Source organism: Citrus clementina, unplaced genomic scaffold (assembly GCF_000493195.1).
Source record: "Citrus clementina cultivar Clemenules unplaced genomic scaffold, Citrus_clementina_v1.0 scaffold_1, whole genome shotgun sequence".
NCBI classification, from domain to species: domain Eukaryota; kingdom Viridiplantae; phylum Streptophyta; class Magnoliopsida; order Sapindales; family Rutaceae; genus Citrus; species Citrus x clementina.
The window spans coordinates 3,271,837-3,292,005 of record NW_006263303.1 but is presented as its reverse complement, the minus strand read 5'-3'; the positions used below and the strand labels follow the sequence as shown (position 1 = coordinate 3,292,005).

The following is a 20,169-nucleotide window of genomic DNA, read 5'->3' as shown; positions in this document are numbered from 1 at the left end:
TGGGCCTGGATGTTACATTTATTAAATGGTGGAGGTTCTAAATTTTAAAAGATCAGAATTTAATCAAAGCAAATTTTGGGGTGTGGGTTGCCCTATTTCCTTACATTCCAACAGAAGAAGATATGATACCGCCATTAAATAGGGACTAAAAAAGTAGCACAAAGGATATTCTAAAGCAAGTAGCCCACCTCACGTTTCGATCCAAACAATTGCCCCCCACAGGATAAAGGTCTCGTAGTTTGCAGGAGCCCGGAATCGACGACATACAAGCTTTGATCAATTGATTGACCTCTTAAGATTTGAGAGTGAAAAGGGTGGGTTTGGTGATTATATTTTAAAAATAAATAAAGAGAAAAACAGATAAGAGTAGAGGGAATAAAATTATAAAAAGTAGAGGCAAAGGCAGAAGCATAGGGATTGACAATAAAGGATAAAGCAAAACAAAAAATGTGGTCACTGTTGCCATATGCATTTGGTGGTAGCTGCTGCATTTTCATGAAACTATTTAAGCCAATACAATAATGTTTTCCACAGAAAAAGGACTACAAAGAAGATTGTTCTACTCTAAACCTGCATCTAGATTCTAGGTTTTGACCGAAGTCTCTTCTGTCTTTCAGACGAATGACCAGTTGATGAACATGAAGCAAATGCAGTGAGCATTCTCTTCTTCATTCAACACTTTCCAAGCCACTGCTCTTTCATAAGAGATTGGCCTTCCCATGCTTGACAAACAAATACCACTTTGAAGACACATAAAGCCCTGCCACATCGAAGAAGACGAAATGCATCCCCACGTTAAAATAAATTGATAACAACAAAGAAATTGAACCTATGATGTATCCAACTGTTTCCCCTATTTCCTTCTTTATTATTATAGCCCCCCAATTTCCAAATGTGTCTCCAAAATTTACATGTATGGCCCATTGTTACACTAAAATCTAATGAATATGAAATTATGAATCTTTATATGGCTAGCTTCTGATAGTTAGATGATGCTGAAGTTACTACTGACAGTCACTATACCTGTTGCATTATTTGCGGGAACTCAGAGCACAAGGTCTTTCTTCCACTGTCATCAAAAATTTTTTCCAGAGTTATATCCTGAAGCGCAACCAAGGTTGTCTCAAGCATGTCAAGTCCTGCCTGATTTGCAAAGGTGAAAACTGGCAAAGCCTATACCAAATATCAAGTTGTGTTACAATTGTCTTATTCATCAAGAACCTCTAGGTCAGATAAGCAAATGGGAAATAAAACTCAAGCAAATACCTTTAGCGAGCAGCACAAAACCGCATCAGAGTGATGCCAAAGTGTTTTGAGAATGGATTCATTTCCTTCACATTTAAGTAGTTCCGCTCCTAGATAGCACCTGTAAATAAATTCAACAAATCATAAACATGTCTTTTAAAGTAAATTAGAAATTTAAAAGAACTACGCCAGAAACTAATCCTTATAACAAGCATCCCGTTCAAATTTGTTTTTTTTTTCTGGTAAGAATGTTAATTAACAAGCTCTAACTTCCCTTTTATATTGCCGCATCTTATGCACTAGATGCATCAAAAAGGAAATAAAATACACACCGATAGCTTTGGCAGATCCAACGAGCAAGTGTGTGTGCTTCAGGAGAACCAGGAGGAGGTCGAAGTCCAGCATTAGAGCCAAATCGAGAAGGGGAGAGCGCCAATGCCACTCTCTGGACAGAGGCTATAATACCACGGACATACTGCCTAGCCATTGATGCTACATTTTCTTGAAGGTGCATCTCAAATGCAAATTGAAATGCTATTGTAATCACAGATTTTGTGCTGCCACATTGAGTGGAAGAGTCACCAGATGCTTTATTTCCAGTTGGTCCTACTTCAAGAGCTGAGGCAAGATCGAGAGTGCGGTTTGGACTAGGGGTATCCTGCAGCGAATTTGAATTAAAATATAGACCACATTAAACACAATTTAGAATTAATTAAATCACATATAATAATTACCTTCCCGGAGTCCAGAGGAATGATCCGGAAACCAGAAGGAATAATAGGTGCATCATCAGAAAATGAGGCATCGATAGGAGCAAAGACCAGTTCAGCACAGTTGCCTACAGCATTCTCATCCACTCCACTGCAAAGCTGAAAAACAATAACCATGTTCAATTATATATATCAACAATTGGACATAATTTTGAAGTATGCAGTCACTTAACAAATAAATAAGCATAATTTTGAACAGCGAAAAGGATGAGCCTAAGTCGAACTACATGACCTGGACTAATCCATCAGTTTAGGAATTAACTTCTTTCAACTATTTGTAACAATTCAAGGCCAAAAGCAAAGATTTGATATAGCTCAATGCCTCATCAGGAAAGGGAAAACAAAACAAAAATAACACTTACTTGCAGGAGGAAGATGTCACTCGGCATTATCATGTCCTCCCGATAGTGGGCCATATTTTCAAGCTTAATGACCTCAAGAAACTGCAATGAGAAATTTGATTTTATCAGATGTTGAATGACACAGCACTAGATAACTTCAAATCAAAAGGACATCTTCAACAAGGCTGATGCCAATAAAAAGCTTAATGTCTAAACCAACCAAGATTCGCAATTACTTGCCTCTTCATGTTCGATTGTGTGAGCCAGTGGAAGAATAACCTGACCCCCAAAATTTCCAGCTCGAGGCACCGGTAAGCTGCAGGGACCAGCTTTAACAGCAGCAGCTGAGTAAGCATCAATACTGCTGTCTGCCCACTCTGATCGGTGTTCTCGCAAGAATCTGAGAAGTATTGCTGGAGGCACATCCTAAAAAAATTTGAAAGATAGTTGCAATGATGAGAAAAGTGAGAGATTTTGGTTTTCTTAACAGGGCAAAGGAAGATAAGTACATAAAGAAGCAACAGTTATGGTTACTTATTTGACATTATGAAGACTCCATCCTAAAGTACAAAGATGATTCAATATCAGCCCTACTTATTCCAAGCAAATGATTATCTTTCTTTCACCAAGTAAATATATAACACTAAAACATTACCTGTAATAACATGGATGCTTTGGCACATAGCACTGCATTGCTCATGGATGGAAATCCGTTCACATAAGAAAGTTGTACGCCCATCATCTTGCTAGGAGATGAGTTAACATGAACGGTAACATCATCAATGCCATCACTTTCCAACATAGACCATCCCTCATCAGTGAACCCGTTAAGAGCTTCATTAAAGCCCCTGCAGATAGAATTTGTCAGATACTGTGTATCAAGAATCAATCCATTATTCAAAGTAATAATCTGAAGTATCAAACCAGCATACCTGCTCAATCTCTGACTAAGAGCACGTAGGGCTGCAGGCCTTCTCCCCCAACCAGTGACACTTGGCTGTGAAACTTCTTGAGAAATCTGCCTTAGATGGCGTAAAGCCTGCATAAAATGTCAATGTTATATTGGAACATGAGACGTTCGGACTCAATTACGTTCTCATACACACTTTTCTCTGGCATTTAGGAGAAGCTAATCAAAGAAACCATTCGGGCAATGAAAATAAAGAGTGAGAGATTATTACTCCCAAAGAGTTGCCTTAAAGGATTGTCTTACCGCCATTGTTGTCTTCTGAGCAATCAATGTTGACGACTCATAAAGTGGGCGCAACACTTCAGGGACACTCCAAGGCTACATTTAATTAAGCATTTGTGAGTTAAATTTGTTCATTTGTCAAAGGAGAAAACATATATGTTTCAGAGAACAAAACAAAGCAATTCACACACCTCTAAATCCATATGATCCACTATATGAATGATGGATCCGCCCCCTTCACAAGGTCTAATCAGATACCCACTAGGCAGCATTTCTGCTCGCACAAAATGTGGTGCCTGAGGCATACTTGGACCATTCTGTGTGTTGTTAAGTGATCTTTCACAGACCTAATATTATAAGTAAACAATTACACATTAGTCCACCATCAAAAAGTCCCATGGTGAGACAAACAGCAAACGATGTTCATATTTATTAGTACTTGCATAAGCTATTTCAGGAGTCACATACCACAAGACTACCATCCTCCAAAACAGATGTGTAGCGCAACAACCAGAAGTCACGAGCTGGAGCCAAGGTTGTTGGCGCATAGAGCTAGACCAAGGCAGTCAACAACAAAATTACGTAAATACATCAAACAACTCCAAGTTGATACTAAACTAGAACAATAAACTTCAGAGCTATTCAGCACCTACCTGCATGTATAGCAACTCAATGGTTCCACTACTTCCAGTGGGCAGCACATTTACAACCTCCACAGATCGACAGTCACGATACCATGATGGCCTATCTTTGAGGATTTCAGCGACCTGTAGATAAAATTATCAAATTAATTCTTTCCTATAAGCTAAAAGTTTTCAGTTAATTATTGCCTCAACCAAGAACATAGTACCACGGCAGGGCGACTTACTCTTGTAGGATCTAGACCCACAAGGCCACAAGCGCGTGCTGCCACACCAGTGCAACCATGAGAAATAGCAACGATTCCAATGGAATCCGGACCAGGCTGTACAGGTAAAAAGAGACAGATTACATCTGTTAATCTTGAGTCTGAAACCACTGGTAGTCAAACCAATTAAAAGCTTTGATTAATTAACATCTGAATCCCTTAGGAATATTAACATTATAAGATTATTAAGTATTGTATGAATCATACACCTTGGGACAAGATCATGTTGTTTTGCATCTTATTGTTCTTGATTAAAAAGTGAAATTTCATGTGAATATGAGGATTTTTTTTTTTTTTCCTTTGGTCTGAAGACAAACAAACTCCATCAATTTGGTAATATATATCGATAAAATATGAAGACATGGAATCATCCAAATTAGACTTGCCCACACCAAGACAAGAAGAAACGCTTGATCAAGGAATGAAAAGGAAATTAATATCAGCAAAAGGTATCATCAGATAAGAAAGTGCAGACATATTGATATGATGTGATTCGGATGTTGCTTAGAAGTCTGGCAAAGGTTTATGTGCTTTATTAAATTTCCAAGAAAATGACAACAAAGAATAATGGCGCCTAGTGTAAGATTTGGACAGTGAAAAAGAAAGGAGAGCGCTAAGCCGCTAACCTTCATCCCGGGCATTTGGACCCACTCCACAGCAGTTCCAGTGGCCTTTGAAAGAAACTCTGTTAAAGTCTCCTCTGCAATCGACAAAAGTCTACAAAGATAACACACAATTTAATCACAATCTCACAAGCCATAATAATACTTAGACAGATTTCAAGAACGAAATAAAATTCAAAATAATTAAAGAAACAAATAATTTCACTCACCCTGCAGGGCTAGCATCCCTTGGTGGATGCTGATGCTGCTGCTGAGGAGTCAAATGGTGCTGACCACTCGTCACCACTGATTCACAACTAGTGTCTGTGGTGGCCAGCGTCGCGGCCTGCAAAATTAAATCCAGCCATAATCAAAATCCGTACACAACATCAAACAACAAGCATGCGATGTGATGATTAAAAAATTGTTAATTTATTAATTTTGTGGGGCTGGGTTACATTTTGTGTCTGCTGGCGGAAAAAAGTGTTCTCATACACCAGCTGTGACACTTGCTTTTGCAGCCGATCATTTTCCTCCATCAACAGCTTGTTCATAGCCGTCAGCTTTCTGTTCACAGCCTGAAGGCGAGACGCTTCTTTCCTTTGCTTCTCCCGACACCTGAAACAAGGAAACGTTGAGCATGCATATGCACGTACATATATACAAGAAATGATCAATAAAAACAAAGAAAGAATTCGATGATTGGTTGTTGACATACAAACACAGACCTTCTGTTTTGGAACCAGACTTTGATCTGCTTAGGTTCGATGTTAGAGAGAATAGGACACTCTCGGATGAGCTGCTGGCGGCGCATAGAGCTTGGTTTTGGGCACTCGTGGTACAGCCTTTCAAGCGCTTCAACTTGTTCAGGTGTGTACCGAACGTACTTCCCGTTGTCCATTATCATCTTCTGCCCGCCGCTGTCCCTGCTGTCCCTGCTGCCCCCCGAGCTCACCGCCATCATGATCTCTTCAAAATTTCACAATTTTTTTTATTTTTTCTTAATTTTCATTAATATATAACAGTACATGTAATTATACGCTGCAACTCTGACATATACATATGTAAAAGAAAAAGAGAATTATTACCGTAATTTCTTGAACCTTCAAGATGATCCGATCGATCACAGCTGTGTGACTGCTGCTGCTTCAAACGAGGAAAGCTAATAAGAAGATGGTGGTGGTGGTGTTATACGAGCCATTAACGTTACACGTACCGGAACAAGACACAGTTAAAAGAAAAAGACCTTGGAGTTGTGCTCGGTTCCTCACTTCTTGTATTAAATGAATCAATGAATGATAGAGAGAATATAAACAAGAAAAATATGAAAGAGAGAGAGAGAGAGAGAGATGGTGGTTCGAGGTTTTATTTGTTTATTTGTTTATTTATTTATCTTTTTTGGGTTTGATAAAAAAGAGAGAACCCCTTAATACCAGACAGCGGAATATTTTACCGACCATATCCCGTTTTGTTTTCACATCATTCTTTTTCTTTTTTCTTTCTTTTTTGTTTTGTTAAACTTTTCCTGTTGCTTTTGCTGCCACTGTTTTCCTGTTGCTTTTGCTGACACTGTTTTTAGTTTTTGTTTTTTCTTTTTGTCTTAACCACGAAGTATTTTGGATAGGATTCTAACTGTGGGAGATATTTTTAAACTCGTACTATAATTTAGATTAAAAATCTCCGTTCGAACTGAGAGACACAAATTTTCCCAACAAAAATGACTTTTTTGCGACTCAAACTCAAAAACAAATTCAATCAAACTACTTAAAGAGACTACATTGCCTTAGAGTCAATAGCTTATTAGTTAGTTTTTGTTTTTTCTGTTTTGCTATCTTGCACTCCTGGTTTTGGCTACTTTCCAACTTTAATACCCCTCTCTCGCTTTCTTGTCTGGGACACTGTGTGATGTCAAAATTGTGTAATCCTATCATCGAACACGAATCCACACTCTCACTTAAAGCGCGTGGGTCGTCATATTTGAAAACGCAACTTAGGTGGCGAAATTACCCTCTCACCTATCTCGCCTGTCATGCCTCGTTTGCTTTAAAATGGGTGATTATTTATTTAATCATACTTCATTTTCTTAATCCCTTCTTTTTAATGCAATTATAATGTAGATTATTAAATTCTTCTTTGATGATCTAAATCTCAGCCATTCAGTGCAAAAATGGGTTGATACTAAGTACTAGTAATTTATAATGTAATACTCAAATTGAAATTCTCGACGGCTATAATGAGTATCAATCAATTTGGCTATTCTTTAAAATATAAGTGAAGCAAGGAAATTAAATTAAGCTGTAAAGTTTGGAATGGGTATATAATTAAAGTATGTGTATTGGGTGAATGGGAAATGGGAGACCCAATTAAAATCTTTGAATAAAGAAGAGGGGATTGAGATGTGTCACGGGGAGAGGACAAAATTATGAGTGTATTTGCATGCGGCCTCGATTTATCTTCTCAATTCTATTTTCATGCATGGCCACCACCTTTCCTTTTATAATCAATCATCTCTTCTTTCCATCCCTTTGTTGATACATTACCTAAGCGACATATATATACAACCTCCAAATAAAAATATTGTATATAAAAATAACCTCTTTATAATAAAAAAAAATTATGATCCTAACTTGGGACCAATTATAATTAGGAATAAACTCCACATTATGATAAATTATATTTTTTATAGGTCTCGTCTTAATAAACTTACCTTCACATAGTAATAATATTTCAAAAATATATGTCGTGTTACATTAAATAATTAAGATAATAAAATATCTTTATAAAGTTGCTTGTGACAATGATTTATTCTTTAAAGTTGCAACCACGTCTTTCAACTTGCGGGTATATATTAATTGGTCAGCATAGCCACTTAATAATTGGTCAACAAAATAATTAATTTATTAATGTTTACACATTGAATTTAATGCACTTATTAATTTATTAATACATGACATAATTTACCTCTACATCACTTGCATTAAGGATAATTAAGTAAAGACAATAATTTCTTTTAATATACCTCTATTGAGTTATAACCTCTTTATAACAATAAATTTCACCAGTCTCAACAATATGATTATATAGAGGTTTTACCGTGTGTGTGTGTGTGTGTATATATATACACGCACCTTAATATTCTTCAAATTTGGTCACCCTGCGTTATTTCAAACTACATATAAACGTTATAGTATGCATATGATATGATATCATTTTGTACATATCAGTATCATAGAACAAAAAAGAAAAATGAAATGTGCCGGACCTTGGTCTATGAATTAGCAATGTTATGTCATTTTTATGTCTAGCTATGATTACTAGCAATATAATTACTAGACTACTTTATTTGAACCCAGCTACATTAATGAAGCAATAAAATATATATTTCTTACTCGACACCAAAAAATTTTTTTATCGATGTTGGAAAAAAATTAGGACCAACAAGATCAAACTACATAAGAATTTCGAACTCATATTTTTCATGATTAACTTATTATCTTAATACCAATTCAAAGGCAAAATAATGTGAAGTCTTTATAATGGCAGTCATATGATCATTTCTAAATTTCAGTATTGTATGATGTATATATATCAACTTCGTTTTGGAAATCTAGCAGAGTTTACTTGAGCTTTGGTGACAAACCGTAGTTTGATGAAGCTAATTATTGTGTTCACTGTCGACTGACTAATGGAGCTTGTGATGCAATTTATCTCAAAAAGAGTTCCTTAAACTTTACAACATTTACTCCAACAATTTTATTAAAAGTTAGAATTTAGAAAGTAAGATTATGAGAAAGTGCGAAAGTCATAAAGAGAAGGCTATTAGTTGTAGCATCTAGAGAAAATATTGTGTCGGGAACTATAATATCCCTAGTTAGATGATAATAAACCATCTCCATTCTTTTTATATATGTGAGAAGGGATTTGAATTTTCATGTGTATCAATAGATTTTGAAGTTAATCCGGACTGTTATTGGACCAGATATAAAAGCCTACTACATCTCGACCTTAATTAGTCGAGAAAAAACTTTCTTCTGTATATTTATAGAATATTTGTCCTGTATGAGTCTAAATATTCCGATTGTACATATCATAACAGATCTTGTAATCACAAAAAGATTTTTATTTTTTTCTTATATCTGGCTGTATATATGACCTATTATGGATCCAAGTATTCAAACTACACTACACGCCAGTTGCTCTGCCTCACCTCACTGACCGCACTTGCTGTCATCAAACGCCGGCACGCCGCTGCATCTCTGGCTCGCTAAGCACACCACACATGGCTGCATCTCTGTAATCTTCCTTGGCTTACAAATTAATTCAATTCTATAATTAGGTGATAATAAGAAAACGAGACTTTTTTTTTTATTTCCTATAAAAATCAAATCAAGATATATAATTTATATTTAGTGCTTGTTCTATGCTTACTTTATTATTATTGGGTAACCCATTTGAACGGGTAGAAATATTTTTTAAAATTGTCCATGATGGATTAGTGAGCAGACTTTACAAGAGCATTATGAATTCTTTTAGGACCATTGGTAAAAGTGAGAAACAAGATTTCAAGGTTTTCTAGCGTAACATTTCCTTTCGAAGACTTAGTAATAAGAATGAGTCAATTCGATTCACCCAAGTTTTCAGGTCAATGAAGGTCATCAACTAGCACCATTTCCTCAAAATCGGCTACTATCAAAAAGAAAATTTTGTAGTCTATTTCCTTAAACAATTAGTTAACACTAATTATTCAAATAATGGCAGACCAACTTGAGTGGTGTTTGATTCTTCGTTCCGCATCCAAAGATTACTCTTTAATCCTCTTTCAAAGATAAATTTTTTTAATTACAAAACCCTACATTTAATAATAATTAATGTATCAATTAACCTCATGCCACTGCCTACTCTTTTTCTTTTCACCTTTTTCATAGGCTCTTAGCGGTCTTATAAGAGATTAACATTACATTCCGAGTCTTAATCAAACGATTAAGAGATAAGGCGGCATGATTTAACCCAAAAGAAGAGATGTGTTTTTTATGTTTAAATTATTATTTTTTGAAAATTTTTTTATTCAAGATTAATATGTCAACGGCTGTGAAAATCAGAATGGGGCTGGAAAAAGTGTTAACACACCCCGCCACTCGCGCTTGGTGCATAGAAAACGGTGCCACTAAGAAGGTGATGGCACTTTAGTAATATTTTATTCAGCAGGACTTGCCTATGAAATACCGACAGCTGTCCGTTCTCATTTTTAACGTGTGATTGACGCAGCAGACCATATCTGGGGGTGGTCCACACGTGCGGGCCCACCCGTGTGGTCACCGTACGCGTGAAGACTCTTTTCGTTTACTTTACAACGTGCACTTCACCAGCCAGGCAGCCACCCAGGTGTCCCATATTTTTCATTTTTTGTCCTTTTTTTGGAAAAAAAAAAAAAGAAAAAGAAATCCATGTTGTTTTTGTTTTTGTTTTTTCACCACGCGCCGATATTATTGCAGAAGAATTTGTCAACGGGTGCAAATGTGAATTTCAATCTCAGTCCAATGTTTTTGATTGTTTTAAATATTATAAAGTTAAATGTATATGAAGAAATATTTATGGATCCACAAGAAGGGTGAATAATATGACTGTTTTTCGACATTGCATGCATTCAAATCAATAAAGATTTTAAACGAATAGAGGAATATTATGTAAAGAAAATATGTTACATAAAATCAATAGGAACAATGTTATTGTTGTCTACTTATTGTACTAATTTTTGTCTTGGTTGGCATCCAATATATAAGAGTCAATCAAGTATTATTAATTAATGAATTATCATGCCATGAACATACTCTTGCATTATTTGTTAAAGGAAAATGATGTTTACATCGGGTCAAATCTCGGATCAAACCCCGAAACAACTCAAAACGGCGTCGTTTCAACGTTTTTATTTTTTGTCCTGATTTGCTGTGAAACAATGTCGTTTTGGCTTGCATAAAGTTAAAAAAAAAAAAAGAACCCTACTTCTTCCTTCCTCTTCGTTTGCTTTGCTGCAGAACCCTTAATCACGCAAACATCAGCGGCTTCAACTTGGACGAGTGATCAATAAATTAGTTAAACTTTGCTAATAATGGTCATTAATTCCCTCAAATTCAATATTTAACAAATCAGAAATCATCTAATTAACTTGTATATGTACAAAGTAACAGAGGACAGAAGATCAAACTCTGTGCAACAACAATATTCTCTTGAAGCAAAATTTCTTAAAATTCTTTGCTGACAGTTGTGATAATTGACACAAACCACCCTTTTGGAAGAGGAAAAAAAATGGGTGGCATCGTGGAGCCAAAAAAAAAAAAAAAGCCTGCCAATTTGCAACGCTGATAGTGGGCCCAGATTCCAGGGCTTGGTAAATGGTAATGATGCAGAGGCTGCTGCAACCAGAGTCTGAAGGAAGACAATCTGCAATTGGGTTGTGGTTGCGCAGTTGAGTTGCGGTTGTCTGGTGAAACGTGGTTGTCTCGTGAAATGAGGAGAACGAAGACAAAGAAGTAACTAAATTATGTTGATGTTTTTGCGATTTATCCAAGCCAAACGTTGTCGTTCATAGCAAATGAAAAAAAAATTAATAGACAAAACGGCGTCGTTTCAGCCAGTTTCAGGGTTTGACCCGAGGCAAATATCAACGATGTTTGTTAAATGCTACAAAGTGAGTATGAAATTAATTAGAATATGTTACAGACACAAATGTTTGTAGAAAATCAAATGAAACGAAAAAAAGAAAAGATGATAATTAGGATTAATTCGAAAAAAAAAACTCATACTTCCAAAATAGATATTGATTAAGCTCTTTAATACAACCTAAGTTGCACTAAACTAATATAAAATTATTTCATTTATGAATTACGAATATTTATTTTTAAAAAATAGCATATTCCAATTATATCTATTAAAAACAAGCAACTAACCACCCACAATCCCCTACATACTAAATCACAAACAGTTAAGCAACTAGTAGAAACTATTTTATACTATTTAAATAAAACAACTAATAGAAATAAAATTAAAACAAATAAAATAATAGTCGTGTCAAAATACAATTAGACTATCTTGTTTATTAAATGATTTTTCAATAAGAATGTTACGTTCAAAATATGAAGTTTTAATTGAATCTTTACATTAACATGTTACTGAGATGTTGGGTTTAATAGTATCTCGTTTATATTCTGATAAGTGTATTCTTACTTTCAACCCCTTTCTTCGCAATTAATACAATGCTATCATTTTGAGAGATGTTGTTAATTGTCATATAAAAAATATGCTACGCTATCAAAATCACTCACTCACTAACCTCTTTCTTATCTATCTCCAATCACTAACCTAGCTCTTTTTAATCTATCAAATAGTTCATGCACTATCTACAGAATCCAAAAGGCATTGATTAATCAATGAATATTAACGAAATTATCATTAGTAAATTATATATTATGTCAAAAAATGACGTGATAGGTGACATGATCTTGTTATTATTTGCATACCATCTATTTTTTGTTTCTTCCCAATCATTAGAATTCATTCATTTGATCAATATTCAAAATAGATAGAAGTTTGATAGAACTTAAAAATTAGTTTTTCGACTTAATAACAATGTATGTAATACCGTATCATGTTATCAAAGAAAGGGAGACTTAGTATAATACATTAGAAAAAGTAGAACCATATATTTATTATATCAATTTATTATATTAACAAAATATCATAAATAATTAAAATTGGTTATAGAGGTGGAATAATTTTCGAAAGAGAATTACAAAGAACTTGATGTACATGGGAATGAGTCGTACGTAAAAGGTGGCACAAGCAAAAAGGGGACCACTAAAGTGTTTCGCAATAGCACACAAAGCATGGGTACAAGGGATCGGAGACCCAGTAAAAACAGAACGCGTGTCACCCGTCTTTCGGCGTGACGGAATTAGAGACATGCTCACCTCGAACGGGAGGAAAGCGTGGCTTCGTGTTTCGTCAACCTAACGGACTTTTAACACTCTAGTTCTCCTTTATCGTGTCCGTGGTGACACGGCCTCACAATTGTGTCCTCTTTTGTCTCTCCATTTTTAACTGTTTTGATTGCAAAAAATTTTGCCTTTAGGGATGCCACCAGTGCCCTGCTGTTGTCTACGTTAATCAGACGGTTGTCCCTTCTTTCTTTCTTTCTTTCTTTCTTTCTTTGACTCAGCATCACTGGTTTAGTGTACTACTACGGACCAGATCCACTTGCATTCATCCCTCATGTGTTTTAATTACCTTCGGACCATGTTAAGTTAGAGCATCTCCAAAGTAGAGTTAGGTGTTATAACCACTAGATTTCATCGGTGTTTGTTTTAACAGTTATAATCAAATAACAAACGTGAATTAACAATATGCTATGACTAAAGAAATTAATTATTTGCATCTTTGATTGTTCCAAGTCAGAGATGTTTCAAATATTTATGCATGTTTAGGTTGAATTTTTTACTTGTAAAATAAGAAGTGGACAACTTCTAAAAGATAAACCCTAATTTTGAGCTATTTCTGTAACATTTTGTATTTTTAAAAGAATATTATATGCATTAAAACCAAAAGCTCATTGTTATACTTAACAGTACATGCATGACTATGATGATGGTGATGATGAGATTTTAGAGAAAAATAGATTTTATTTTTGGGTTAAAATACTAGCAAACGCTCTTGAACTAAAGAAAAGAAAAAGAAAAAAAAAAAGTGTGAAGATGCCCGTCATCATTGGAAGTGATTGAAAGCAACTCCGCAAGAAACGAATTCTTATTTGGCCATGTTGCACAATGTGATTCACGGTAGGGAAGAGTAGTATCTGTTAATTAAAATTCTAAATTTTGTGCGCACAAATCTGTGTGCGCAAGCATACGTTTGAAACTTTGTGTACAAGCATTTATTTACATGCATGCTGCTTGATTTTAAAAAAAGGCCACGCGAAGCACAAGTAAATGGGAGTGAGCAATCTGTCAGTGGGGACGGCCTCAGCGTGGGCCGACAGCAATATGGCGGGCCCCTCATGCGGCGGGGAAATAGAGGCTCCGGGCCCCTCCCCTCATTGGCCACGCCGGTTGGTTAGATGATGAAATGAAATTGCCCCCCATCTGTGATCTTTCTTTTTTTAATTTTCATTTAATATTATTTATAATAATTATTATTTTTAATAAAATATTTTCATTTTGATAAGTAAAGATATTATTAACAGATAAAAAATATATTTTTTAATCTATTGACAAATAAAAATATAATTTTTATATATTAAAATATATATTTTTATATTTTAGCGATATAGTTAAAGTGCGGTTGTTCAAAACACATATATGTATATAAGTCAATCACTATCTTACATGCATGTAAGATAGAAGGACTCTGTATATAAATATTGAAAAGTAAAATATTCGGCGGCGGCATTGTACTGTGACGCAAATCTCGGTGTTATCGTCCATCAGCCAGCTCCGATAGTAACTGTGTTTACGCGCTTCGTCTGCGGAGGGGTAGACATTTGGATGAAGTAATAACATTGGGCTCCCTAAGGTTTTAATTTTTTTCAAAAAATGACAAAAATATCTATGTGTATCAAATATGTCCATCATCTCTGAAAAAAGTAGACCAAAACTCACATATTCCAGCGACCATCACAGTATGGTAATGTAACCTTCGCACTAAAAAGTGTTTTAGTAATTTTAATATGAATTAAGGTCCCCGAAAGCCTTCTTCCTCTACATTATCGTCTCTATGTAATAAATAAAAAAAATATTTTTTTTCTTTATTTTTGCCACCACAAAGAAAACCCTCAAAAGTCCATATTTGATTAAAGCTTTATTTATTTATTTTTAAGTTCCTCTTTGAGTAGAGTAAATTCCTCTACATCTATAAATATTTTTTCCATAAAAATTAGATTTATATAATTGTATTTGTGGTGACTTTAATTTACTTGTCTGTTATGATGATACGTATCTATTCTATATATGATGCCTCTGATAGTTGAATTTAAAAAATTATACGTTGAATATCAATATTGATATTTAGTTAAAGAGGACCTCTTTTAAAATAAGAGTAAGTTGAAAGAGCTGAACAAGTAGTACATGTGAGTACTGATCTATTAATATATGTGTATTGTTAATAGTAATAGACTTATTATATAAGGTATCTCTTATGTACATTATTTTCCATTTGTGCATTAATATGATTTAATGCTTTATTCCATTGTGGGTTGTAATAAGTTTGCTGTAAATTGTTCTTGATGTTTGTCATGTATTCGTTTTTATATTCTTAGCAAAATAATGACTGCGAGGGGGAAAAAAAAAAGGACTTTAGGACCTATTGACACCAATGAAAAAACCGTAACCCTACTTGAGAATCATAGAAAGTTGGGGACCGGATGTTATTACCCCATAACTGGTAGGACAAAACAAGTTTACACTTGGATACGTTGGGCCAAAATCATTGCAAGTCAGCCCAGATCGTACAATATTAGCCTAAGAAAACAATGATTGCGAGGACCATTCGAAGTGAAAACCAGCATAATCTTGTCGGAGTTGTTTAAAATTTTTCTACACGCATGAATAAAATGGAAGAAGAGGACGATAATAGCGGTGACATTGTCGATCCGAAAGTAGTCCAATGGGTTAAACGCGAGAAACACGTTGAAACGTTTTGTTCAAGGGGCTAAAACTCGTCTACAAAATTCTCCAGCTTCGACTAAGAATTCCTGAGACTGCTACTGTACATTGGAAAGCGTTGTTAATGGTTGTTTTTGATTTTTTGAGTTCACGAGTTGACTAAATGACATGGGATCCCATGCTGGAAGAATAAAATTTCACTCAACTTTGATTGATCCTTTTTTACTCTTCAAGTTCTTTGGTCAGAACTCGCTACAGAAGCAGATTTGCATGAAAATAGTATGCTAGATGCAACATTATACATATTTCCAACTTAAAAGCATGTCTTGTAGAAACAGTCCGCATTCAAGGAATTCATTGAAATATGCAAAATCAAACTTTATGAAATTTCCCTGCCATGTCCCTATCTTTGTACAGATCAACAGGTATTCTAATGTCTAGTTACAAAAATTTCAAAATGAAATCATGTCCTTTACAGCTCAAGAATTGTAACATGAAAAACGGCAAAGAAAAAGCATTTGGTGTAAATACTATTACCTAGTCGCCATGTACAGATTCAATGCGAAGCCGATCAAGCTGAAAATGATGGGCAATAAGTTTCTGCAATACATACAAAATAGGAATCAATGTTAAGATTCTGGAGGTAAAACTAGAGAATCAGCTGAGTCGGTTCAAATATAACTCAAAACACCAAGTTCAGGTTATTAAGCAAGGGAAATTGGATAGTTCCTCTATCCTTATCTTGGATCTCAGAAAGAATAAAGGAAATCAAACGGAATAGATAGTTTCTTGACAACTTGTGAAGCACTTTCACAATTTTCCTACACTTTCCCTTGTGATCCTAAAATTACCAAAAATAACCCACATCTAAAGTTCATATAAAAACAATCATTCTCTGGACATTGTGACTGGGTAACAGCAAAGGGCTATGTTTTGGACCATGCCCAAGTTTTCCATCCAAAAGATTGCCTATCCCAACTTATACCTGATTGATGCACTTCAAGGGAAAAAAAATTTAAGGTAGTCTATGGTATTCCGGAGGAAGGAACAAGACTCAATGCTAGCAGAAAAAAATTGAACATTAAATGTACTTTGCCAACATGAAATACCTTGGTAATGTGAGGATGAGAAAACTTTTCTTCAAAACCAAAGGCTGGAAATCGATTAATCTCAGCATTATTCTCAAATAATATATATGTAGGAAGCTGTCCCATACTCCCTGTGAGAGTAAGATTGCCATATCAATTATACTAATTAGAGAACAATTAGCAAGAAGGGTATACTTAATGGAATATCTCTTTGGAAGAACATTGGGATAAATAAGTTTGAACGGGCTGTCAGTAGTTTACCACCAAGAGATATTCCAAATTTCTCAGCAGCATTCGGAAAGAGTCCAAGATCAACTATTCCGAAAGATACATTTTTGTTGGAATATCTGCCATGAAGAAACACAAATTACCATAAAGATTATAAATAAAAGGCAATAAGCAAAAAGAATCTTTCAAAAACCACCAACATACGCAATTGAGAGCTCGGGAAAGATTCTGCTTGCACGTATACAGGTGGATGAACACTGGGCACGAAATTCAACCTGCCAGATTCATTTTTGCCGGTCATGCAAATATAACAGAACAAGAATCCATTGTATATAACAGAAGGCAAACAACCATTCTGCCTGTTATCCGTTAATATCAAATATACGTGATAGCAGTACAGAATGACCTTCGATCAAAATTTAGCGGCTTTACAAAAGCAAATCATTTGTTGGACATACTTGAAAGACGGGAGACGTCAAAACATCTAGGAATTCACAAACATAAACCTGGCTGTTAATCCTTTAAGTTATAAGCTTATGCTATGTAAATTTCTTAAAACAAAATGTTGATTGTATGTATAGTCCTTCAGTATGACATGTATAAGAATGAAATGAGCCTCCTATCAACTGAATAGGAAAAGCAGAAAATGAAGGGCCTTTAATGAATTTCACCAAATGCTCTCAATTTTTATCTTAAAAAAAGTCTCAGATCCTGTGTTTATTTCTTTCTTCAAAAGGCAAATTCATCTCCAATCCCATATCAAGATGCCAAAAATTTAATGGTTCTATAATACCATTCTAATGCAATCAATTATATTCTACACATGTTTTCCTTGAATTCGTTTTTTGCAGAGCATGCCAATAAAAATTACAAAGCAATATGCCTTTCAATGTTTTAAATTGCATCACCGGTGAATTACTAAAGTCAGTTTCCAACCAAAAGAGAAACTCAATAGCAAAAGACAGGTGAAGACCTTTTGTATAAGCAATAGTCAATTTGCATCTTTTCAGAGGAAAGCAAGCATACTACATATTCTTGAAAATTCAGAAGTCAAGGAATAAATCTGCACAACCAACCAGCCAATATCTTGATGTTTTTCCTTCAGTCAGCAAGGCTTCCAACTGCAGCGGGGTTAATTTATTTGAAATACCTAGAAAATTGAATTTATCACTTCAATGGCAAGCCATTTCCATCAACATATTGCATACGATCAATGACAGCCAACTTCCATACCTAGCTTTTGGAAGACAGGTTGCTGGGTCAAAATATATATAACTGCCAAAACGAACACCAGAATAAATGAGCATGCAAATTAAATAGATCAATATCGCTAACACACAATAAATGCCACTCAGAAATCCAACTTTGCCAACTTTGAAAGACACAAATGCCCTGAAACACTGATACTAACAAAAATCTCAAAAAATAAATAAATAACTAACAAGCAACTTACTATCTCAAGACAATAACACCTACCTAAAAAAACCACCAGAAACCAGAGAGCCAAATGGTAATCCATTATTGATGCAATAGCTACCAGAAGAAGCTGAACAAATCAAATTCAACCCCACGTCAGAAGATACAAGAGATAATATGTTACAAAGGAGCCTAATTTACGAAATTCAAAAAGTTGCTATTAATTAAATCTATGCCTCTCCTTCATTTGCTGTATAACTCGAAAGATCAATAGTCACAAAATAAACAAACCAAAAAAAGATTCTAAAGTGATCACCTTGGCGTAAAACAGCATATTATCAATAAATTCTTCCCATGTTTCTTCTTTTGTTATCTATTGCAAGTAAAAGAAAAAACAGAAAAAAAAAATCCACAATCAATAACCAAATCCCATAATAGATGAAAGGCTATAAATGGTACTTTTATCCAAATTCTACAAAATTTATAAAAGATTAAACATAACATGACCAAAATATCCACATTTATACATATTTGAAACAATGCCACTTGAGCCACATCCAATATCTCGAACAATCTATGAAAAAAGTGCCTTTTTTATTTTATTTTATTTAAAAATTTTCCTATAGAGAGATTAACTGTGTCAAATTGTTTTTCGAAGTAAAAGGTATACCTTAATGGCAGCTAACAAGGAAAGTGCAAGAACAGCTTGAATCTCCTGCAAGAATAAATTTAAAAAAAAATAAAAATCAGATGAGAAATGTTGAAAGGCGAGAGAACGGGAGATGGTAGGTTACCCGATAAAAGAGATGATGGATGATGTGAGGGGAGAGGACTGCAGCTGCGGAGCTGCGGACGACGAAATATGAGAAGAAAGCCATAAAATGCGAGAGGTAATATGTCTCTGACACCACTTGTTTCATCGCTTCCATTTTTGGATCTGCTTCTGCTTCCTTCTTTCTGTTTCTAATATTTCACTTTACTGCTCTTGCTGCTGCTCACTCATCGTTCGTCGTCGTCAATAGCCTGTTTCCTTCTCCTTCTCCGATCCGAAAATGTGATACGCAGCGGTCTTCTTTAAGTCCCAGACTCGAACCGGAAGCGACCCCGGTTTAAGAAAATTATCAAACTTTTGTTCTTGGTTAACTTTTAATCTTCCGTCTAAAAAAATAATAATACAATTAACCGATAAGTAATATTTTATTATCCTATAGATAAACAAAAGCATTATATTTTATTCATACTATATTGTTTTCTTTAGATTAAATCTTGTTTAATGGCTTGTTGGAGAATTATTTTTGTAATATTAACCGATAAGCAACAAATATATATTGGACATGAGAATTGATAATTATTTTACAAAATAGTATATTTTTAAGGGTAATTTTTAAAAATCTCCCCTGAGGTTTGGACTTGTTGCAAGTAGATGGTGAGAATTGATTTATTTGTAAAAAATCCCCTACCGTCAGTTAATTTTAACATTGACCGTTAGTTGACCGTGCAAAGACAATATTACCCTTAACAATAGTTTATAAACGAAAATAACTAAAAAAAAACCAAAATTATTGGCGCGAAAAGCACAAACCCTATTTTTTAACAATTTTATCCTTGTCAATTCCAAAAATTTACAATATCATAGGTAAAGATTATGACTATTTCATTTTTAAATTTTTAATTTTATCTTTCTTGTAGGAATTTTAAGAAAATATCAATAATTTAAAGAGAATTTTTTAA

At 34.7% G+C, this 20,169-nt stretch overlaps 2 protein-coding genes across 4 annotated transcripts; both read right to left on the bottom strand.

Moving 5' to 3' along the window:
- Positions 1–433: 433 nt before the first annotated feature.
- LOC18055042 (homeobox-leucine zipper protein ATHB-8) lies at positions 434–6,383 on the bottom strand. Of its 2 annotated transcripts, XM_024178121.1 has the most exons (20): positions 6,304–6,382; positions 6,146–6,197; positions 5,786–6,026; positions 5,516–5,675; positions 5,288–5,403; positions 5,082–5,172; positions 4,417–4,512; positions 4,202–4,315; positions 4,017–4,100; positions 3,740–3,895; positions 3,570–3,644; positions 3,289–3,395; positions 3,012–3,204; positions 2,597–2,782; positions 2,378–2,458; positions 1,980–2,114; positions 1,578–1,903; positions 1,267–1,366; positions 1,024–1,173; positions 434–760 (listed from the first exon to the last, which is right to left on the bottom strand). In XM_024178121.1, the coding sequence occupies exons 3-20, from the start codon at positions 6,019–6,021 to the stop codon at positions 614–616; spliced, it is 2,553 nt and encodes an 850-aa protein (XP_024033889.1). In that variant the 5' UTR covers positions 6,022–6,026; positions 6,146–6,197; positions 6,304–6,382; the 3' UTR covers positions 434–613. The 2 variants fall into 2 exon arrangements, with proteins under 2 accessions (XP_024033889.1, XP_006450706.1); XM_006450643.2 differs by having other exon boundaries at positions 6,146–6,383.
- A 9,666-nt stretch (positions 6,384–16,049) lies between these two features.
- On the bottom strand, positions 16,050–19,570 carry LOC18055023 (thioredoxin-related transmembrane protein 2). Of its 2 annotated transcripts, XM_006450642.2 has the most exons (10): positions 19,233–19,570; positions 19,109–19,153; positions 18,755–18,811; positions 18,499–18,568; positions 18,256–18,297; positions 18,099–18,172; positions 17,227–17,297; positions 17,056–17,141; positions 16,816–16,925; positions 16,050–16,306 (listed from the first exon to the last, which is right to left on the bottom strand). In XM_006450642.2, exons 1-10 carry the CDS (start codon positions 19,365–19,367, stop codon positions 16,244–16,246), a joined length of 753 nt encoding a protein of 250 aa, XP_006450705.1. In that variant the 5' UTR covers positions 19,368–19,570; the 3' UTR covers positions 16,050–16,243. The 2 variants fall into 2 exon arrangements, with proteins under 2 accessions (XP_006450705.1, XP_024048069.1); XM_024192301.1 differs by lacking the exon at positions 18,755–18,811 and having other exon boundaries at positions 19,233–19,569.
- Positions 19,571–20,169: the final 599 nt, after the last annotated feature.